Source organism: Brachycentrus maculatus, unplaced genomic scaffold (assembly GCF_059751285.1).
Source record: "Brachycentrus maculatus isolate JH-2025_06_01 unplaced genomic scaffold, ASM5975128v1 h1tg001751l, whole genome shotgun sequence".
In the NCBI taxonomy this organism is placed as follows: Eukaryota; Metazoa; Arthropoda; class Insecta; order Trichoptera; family Brachycentridae; genus Brachycentrus; species Brachycentrus maculatus.
This window is the reverse complement of record NW_028282349.1, coordinates 1-8260: the sequence shown is the minus strand read 5'-3', so window position 1 is coordinate 8260 and position 8260 is coordinate 1. Positions and strand designations below refer to the sequence as shown.

The 8260-nt window shown below is 34.4% G+C and overlaps 1 protein-coding gene across 1 annotated transcript; it reads left to right on the top strand.

Annotated features, from left to right (window-relative positions):
* LOC148298678 (uncharacterized) lies at positions 1-8065 on the top strand (the record flags this gene model as incomplete). Its single annotated transcript, XM_088276718.1, has 5 exons — positions 1-73; positions 1085-1324; positions 4207-4332; positions 5824-6027; positions 7946-8065. Coding segments are annotated over exons 1-5 (763 nt in total), but the record flags the coding sequence as incomplete, so codon positions are not given.
* Between the last annotated feature and the right edge of the window lie 195 nt (positions 8066-8260).

Genomic DNA, 8260 nt, shown 5'->3' with positions numbered 1-8260 from the left:
ATGGTGGGATTTGCGGGAGCCTGGCTGACTCTGTTCCTGCTTCGCTTAGCAAGGATTAACGGCCAAACCGCAAGTATGCTCATAGGGTCTTTTCAGTTATTTTATTAAAATTTGTATATATATATATATATATATATATATATATATATATATATATATATATATATATATATATATATATATATATATATATATATATATATATATATATATATATATATATATATATATACATATATACATATATATATACAGATTTTATTTTAGGTCCGAATCCTGGATTCTAATCACATACATGAGAAACGCCAGAAAATAAACTTTTCATTTTATTATTTTACCTTATAATTTGACCAGATAATTTATTCACAACATTTTGAGCGTGTTCAAATACTTGTTCACAAATCTGGATTATCTCCAATTATAGGAGTTATTTTTTATATTATTTTTTCACATTTCAACATAGACAACATTTTAACGAAGAAAAATATGGAATATCCATTAATGCAATTTCAATCTTTAAAAAAGTACCCTATGCACCAGGGGTGGGCTGCCAATTTTTGTAACAAGAGGCTCGCGGGTGGGGTTAGGTGTATAATTTTGTTTTTACTTTCCAAAATAGATAATAACTAAAAAAATAAAAAAAATACGATAAAATAAAGATGACTTATTATATTATGGTAGAAAATTCTTTAATTCATCGAATCAAATATTTAATATTAGTTGTTAATATATTTCTCGACGAATTTCAAAAGACAACAAAGTTTTGTGTCATAATACATTTAAATCGACCACTGAAATTGCACTGATTTCATCAGAGAATATTGATTTCTCTTAATTTATCAAGGGGCCCAAGTCAAATTAAGCAATGGGCTCGCGCGAGCCCCTCCGAGCCCCCTGCAGCCCACCCCTGCTATGCACCATTGGTTGCCAATGAGGGTTGCTCTCATACCTCCGCCGACATCAAATTATAAAAATGGGTTCTACCAACGAAGAGAAGATAATTTTTACAGTCGGGTTTTAGGTATTCGCTTGTGTTGTGTGATTTTCCCTACAGTTTTTCATTCGAATGAAAGTATCGTTGCAGGTGACCAATGCGGCTCCAACGAGGTTTGGGTAGAGTGCCCCCAATACTGCACCTTCGAGGCGGACTGCTCTTCTTACGTTGACGGGCTGATCAGAGATTGTCCTCCAGCTCCTTCCGACTACGTTTGCCAGCCGGAGTGCAGATGTGCTGAAGGATTCGTCCGAATCGGGTCCAGCTGTGTGCCTCCCGACTTCTGTAAGAAAATCATAATTCATTTAAACCTCTATAACGAGCAAAAAAGTGTGAAAATTTGCTCCCTTAACCCTTCCCTTACGGTGCTAAAAATTTCCGCGTGATATGTATTTTGTACACCATATGAAAATGTCGTTTAAAAACGGGAAAAATGTGAATATTCCTAAATAGTATTATAAATACCATAGTTGAAGTTGAAATGTAACATTTATATAATGTTAGCTCTGGCAAGTATCTGAAAACGAGAAAAAAATACATCGCAAGTAGCTGCAATAGCCAGCGTAGCGACACGACCGTCGCGTAAGACGATCTGCGCAATACTGGCGCAGTAAACACGTAACGACATGCCACAAAGTACGCCACATACGCACACATCAAGAAACGTTTTTGCAGTGATTTTATGCTCGATTTTTTCGCAAATTATTTATTTCCGTCGCTGCAAATGAATATTTTTATACAATTATACTTTCATGCAATACATAATTATATTACGGAGGAATACAAAAATTCTGAGCCCTTATATACTATATTTTATATTGATATTCTCATGATAAAAGTCTTGTTGTAGTAAATATATATCACTGGGAGGAGAAAATTAACGAGCGACATTTCGCATAACGAGCTACAGAGAAAGAGCAAGTCCCTTTTTCACGACATTCACTTGTAAGCCGCGCTACTAAAAAAATCCGCTTAACGAGTAAGAGTCTGGAACGAATGATGCTCGTTATGAAAGGTTCCACTGTACTTTAATTAAATTCAAGGAGTCAAAACCATTGGCGAACATCAAAAACATTTGGCGAATCTATCTTTGGATAGAATTCATTTTGCATTTTAAAGTACTAATTCTGAACCTTTTTGATGTCAGGAGCACTTTTGATCATAAGGGAAAATCGCGGTACACCAATATAAAATATACAAAAAACATACAAAGATAGCTTTTATTACAAATAAAAGTGATTATTTTATTACACACAAGTTGATATTATATTAATTTAAAAAATATAAAATATAAATACTACAATAAAACTTTTTGCGGCGAAAATTATTTAATATAACGCTTGAGCTTGTCGGCTTTTGCAAATTTCAGCGATATTAGGTCTTATCTTTGATATATCTACTCTCATTTCTTCATCCAAATTGCTAAGCCTTCGTTTTAATATTTGCTAACGTCGAGAAATCGTAGAAAACTTTAAAATTTTCAATGCCCTTGTGGAAAGAGGTGGGTATTCGTCTTGAACAAAAATCCAAAACTCATCCGTTATTTCAGACAATTTTATGCTAGAGCACGATCTGTCGATGGAGTAATTAATTGTATTTCTTCTTGATATTTTAACTCAAATCGCACAATAAATGAGCCAACATTAAATTTCGGTTTTCATAATTTCGTGGAGCAATTTCAACAAGCTCGCGGAGTACCGGTCAAAAAGCACTGTACTAATTCCTCATAAGCTACAAAGATTTGAATGTAGTTGTAAGAAGCTGGTTACATTTCAAGGATTCTTAATAGAATATCCTTGTGATACATGTTCCAATTAATTATTATTGACCTTTCCCTTCCGATGCTTAATGCGAAATAAAAACGTGCGTCCTGGTGTTGGATAGTCACTACACAATAAAAAATTAACGATTTTAAATCGGAAAAATTGGACATTCACAGCTACTCATAGCTCCTTGTTATAAAACAAACCCTGAAGAGGGCAACAGGATGTTACCAAAACTAGTTGTTTTTTTAGTAAAAAAGTGAGTGGATCAAAAAACAAAGTCTTTTTATGTCTCCAAATAATATAACATATACTTATATTCATCCATAGGTTGCGAAGATATTAATGCGATACCACAGCGATGCCCAACAGAGTGCGACAAGAGTTGTGAGGACCAAAACTCCCAACCCGGGTGTAAAGTGGAATGTCCTTTGAGGAGGTGTGTGTGTCGCCCAGGATATGTTCTGAATCCAATAAACACTTATTTATCAGGGGAATATATTTGCATACCCGTCGACCAATGCGGTGAGTATTCTATTTTTTTCACATTGTTCTATGCCCTTAACTCTGACTTAAGAGTCAGAGTTTCAGCGGTTCGAACCCACTGTACCACAATTTGATACCTATTTCTAATAATGAGCCGCTTAGGTTCACAGAAATAGTATGAAATTGAAATATTTGTATAAATAATAAAAACACAAATATTTCTCTTTATTAATTAATAAAAATATGGACACCTTTGAATCCATGCATACACTAACAACTACAATACATATAGAATTTATTCAAACTTTCCCACAATAAATTGATGGTGCCACCTGTCGTGTGGCTTATTGCACCATCTTTTTTTTTAAAGAGAAATATTTGTGTTTTTATTATTTGCACAAATATTCTATTTTAAAATCATACTATTTCTGTGAGCCTAAACGGCTCATTATTAGAAATAGGAATCAAATTTTTGTAGAGAGGGTTCGAACTGAGGAACTCTGACTTAAGAGTCCGCGACACTAACCATGGGACATTTTTTGGAACTACAGCTCTATCACATCAATGCCATTCAACTGAGGTACGACGAAGTCGGTAATCATGGTTCTGTAGCGCTCCCCATTGACTGGTAACATTCTGGCCGGCATCGTCTTTAAAAAAACATAGGCCAATGATTCCACCTGCCCATAAAGCACACCAGACAGTAATTTTTAATAGATGTAAGGGCGTCTCAACAAATGTGGGTTTTCTCCATACCAAATTCGCCAATTCCGCTTATTGATATAACTATTTAACCAAAAATGTACCTCATCGGTGAACAAAATTTTGCGTTTAAAAAGAGGATCAAGCTGATTATTGTTTTCGGCCCATTCACCGAACCTACGACGCGCATAATGGTTAGACGTGGGTTGTTCAGGACTGTAATCAAAATGGCGGTAATCAAAATTACATTTGTTTTTTCAGGAGCGTGTCCCGATCCCAACGAGCAGTTCAATACCTGTATGGAACCCGAAAGGACTTGCGATAATGCTGCAGTCGAAGTTCCAGACGCCTGGGACTGGCGCCCTTGCTTCGGCAACAACCCTGGCTGTGAGTGCATTCCCCGCCACGTGAGAAACAGCAACAATACGTGCGTCAACATTTATGAATGCCGTAAGTATCTATCTCTGCCCCTGATAGATATATATGTTATCACAGATTAATGTGTATATATATTTTTTTTTGTTCGATTATTACGTTTCTTTGAAATAATCTCTTATCCAAAGACAAGTATTCGTTAAATCGTAACTTTATTTTCTTTAAATTCTGGTAACATTTTACGTACATTTTAAAACATCGTTTTTCAAGAATTGATTTGTTTTACCTGAATTCTGAAAACTGCACTGGCAGTTAATGTATTAAAACTATCAACAGATGCCTAAAGGAGTTCTAACTTGTAGTTATTTTCGGTCCAAATGTGAAAAACTAAAAACGCAGAATAACGTTTCTTAAAATAATCTCTTATTTAAGGCCAAGTACCTATTCGTTAAATTGTAACTTTATTTTCTTCAAATCCAGGTAAAATTTTACGTAAATGATTTTTTTCTTAAAATATCGTTTTTCCATTTAAAAAATAAGTTTTTTTTTCGAAATAATTATAGGGTTTTGAAAAGAAAAAAGAAAAAATATCCATTTCACATTTTATTAATTGAGTGTGGTGAGCACACGACCAGCCCTGAGCGTGGTTGAACGTATCCTGATTTGAGACATGCTGGAGATCTGAGACTTAAGTGGTATTACATAAAATGAACGATAAATAATAAGGAGAGTACATATTATATTATTGTTATTAAACCATATCCGCTCCCTAGGTGGAGCATATGAAGTCCACTAACAGTCTCCTGGTTTTTCTGTCGTCTACCAGCTCCCTTGTATCCTCCCAAGTCAGGTCCGAGTCCCAAGGTTCTTACGAGAACTGCCGACGAATTGTCAGCAGTGGTCGTCCTGGGCGGCGCGAACCTGATGCCTTGTAAAAGAGGCAAGCTTGATGGCGGCTCTCGGGAGGCATGCCGAGTACATGGCCATGCCAACTGAATCGCCTTTTCTTGACGACAGTTGTGACCAAGATTAGCTTAAAATATTATATTACCATACCACAGAGTTGACAATGTCTTTAAAATATAGGGTTTTCCAATAAGAGGTTTCATTTTGAATAGCCCGCTATCTGGGCAGCTGCCACTTTTGAAGCTGTCATCTTTTGACATTCGACAAGTAAAATCTACGAGATTAATAAAAATGCAAAAATACATGCTTCAACAACGCATTGAAACATCACAGTTCGCGAAACTAAATCACTTTTTGGTGGCGGCCATTTGACTGATATCGTTTTCCATCGTTAATCGCATACTTTTCTCTTAACAATGCAATAAATATTCATTGATTTATCTTAAAATATACTAGTTTTTTTTTTCAAATATCAAAATGAAACCTCCTATTGGATAACCCTATACAATACATGCAACTTTTGTTCATAATTTTGTTACTTTTTTTTGACATTTTTGTCGACTAACAAAAAACTATATGATTTTTTTATTATTCCAGCTCCTCAAAACTGTGGGCCGAATCAGGTATGGAATTGGTGTCCTGGCTATTGCACATTTGACGAAGACTGTTTGAGTTACATGCAGGGGGTCATCAGAGACTGCGCGGCCCCACCGTTTGGCTATGAGTTGGTTTGCCATCCGCGTTGCCAGTGCAAGGAAGGGTTCATCAACATCGACGGTCGATGTGTGTCCCCCGAACAATGTGAGCATTAACCTTTTCCGGTCCCCCAAAATTAAATAAAAATCTAGGTAGACAGTTACATTCGAAAACAATTGGATTTTTTTATTATTTTTTTTTTCATTATTTTATATATTTACATTTTTATTTATAACATAAAACATTTGAAACATTTATACATATGGAAACTTTTATATTTCGATTCGCTGTGCCTCTCCAAAAAAGAGACTGAGCTCTTGTGCTTGGAGAGGGACTAACACTCTAATAGTGTAATAGTCTTTTTTTGTATATTTTTTCAAGATTAACATGTAATGAGCTTTAATTTTTTTCTTAAGTATTTTTATATCATCTATTTTTTAAATTTCTTTAGGGAGTTTATTGAAATGTTTAATTGCCAAATGGAATTTAATATTATTTTTTTATTATTTTTTTTATTGTTGATAAACCAACAGAATATATACAAAAATAACATTATATAATAAAATTTAAAAAATAAAATTCCATTTACAGGTTTTCACTTAAGTTATCTAAAAATAAAAAATTAACTGTCGTATACATAAAAGTAAAACCACAATATATAATAAACTTACATCACAATGATTAAGGAAAACACTTCGTTTTTTACCACTTGAGTTTTATTATAGACTACATGTTTCAGAAGTTAAACTTCCATCATTCAGGTCTGTATAATAACTAAAATATAAAATTTAAATTGTTCTATAAATAAGGAGAGGGGAAAGTAAGGGGAAGGGGTACTTCTGAAACATGTAGTCTATAATAAAACTCAAGTGGTAAAAAACGAAGTGTTTTCCTTAATCATTGTAACATGTCTTACCACAAAGTTAATGCCGAAACAATAAATAAAATAAACTAACATTACATGTTTTTATCAAATAATATAAATTTTATTTATCAATTAGTCAAATAGACATCAATAATATTTCTCTTAAACGTATTTAAAGAAAAATTATTGATGTCTTTTTCATAAAGCAATAGATTGCACATATCGCAGACTCGATTTAAAAATGATTTATAATAAATACATTTCATTATATTTTTAAACTTTAAAAACGATCCTGAAAAATATTTTTTTTATATATGACGATGTTGAGTGAGCGTTTTGTTTGCATACATTTATAATGATTTTTTTTTTTTATATTTAGGCTGTAACGATCCCAATTCCCATGTGGTCCCATGCCAAGATCCATGTGACATAAACTGCGATGGATCCTCAAACTGTGGGGAAGAACCATGCGGCCAAAGAAAGTGTGTATGTAACCCTGGATATGTCAGAGATTTCCGAAACGTTTGCATCAAGAAAGTTGAGTGTCGTAAGTAATATTTTTTTTTAAGAGAAATATTTAAAGAAAGATAAGAAGAGAAATATTAGAAATAGGTATCAATTTGTTTTGAGTGGGTTCGACCCGAGAAATTCGGACTTAAGAGTCCGCGACACTAACCACGAGACCACAACCCGACTACAATGATGCAAAAATTGAATGACGAAAGCATTGTTATATTTAATTAAAACCCTTATTATTATTTTTATTGTTTTTATCTTATTATCATTTATTTTTTGTTGAGTGTCGTAAGTAAATTATGTTTTATTTTTAATGAGGAATATTTGTTTTGTTATTATTTACACAAATATTTAAATTTCATACTATTTTTGTGAGCCCAAGCGGTTCATTATTAGAAATAGGTATCAAATTGTTGTGCAGTCGGTTCGAACAGAGAATTTATGACTTATGAGTCCACGATACTAACCACGGGACCACAGCCCGACACGATTATGATTTTATGATTTGTTTTATTATTCAGATAATCGCTATCAGCGACCGTTATAAGTTTACAACATTTTGGGCGTTTGTCCACTACACGGAATTACACGGAATTTGAGGCGTGCAAACAAGACAACGTAATTTTTACTTTTTTCTTTCAGCCCAAAAATGTCCGGGCCCGAATGAAGTCGAGAAGCAGTGTGTGGACCCTTGTCCCGAGACCTGTGAATATCTCGACGGAGGACCGGTTGTGAAGAAGGCATCTCCTCAGTCTTGCTCCAGTAAGCCATGTAAACCGGGCTGTGATTGCGCTCCAGGATTCGTCAGAGACAAGGATAACACGTGTGTTCCTCGTGATAGCTGCCGTAAGTTTAAACTCTTAGTCTAGCGCCCAGTCACTTAGTCAGTACTGGGTCTAAAGTGATCTAGCGCCCAGTCACTTTGTCAGTGCTATGTCTAAATTGATCTAGCGCGGA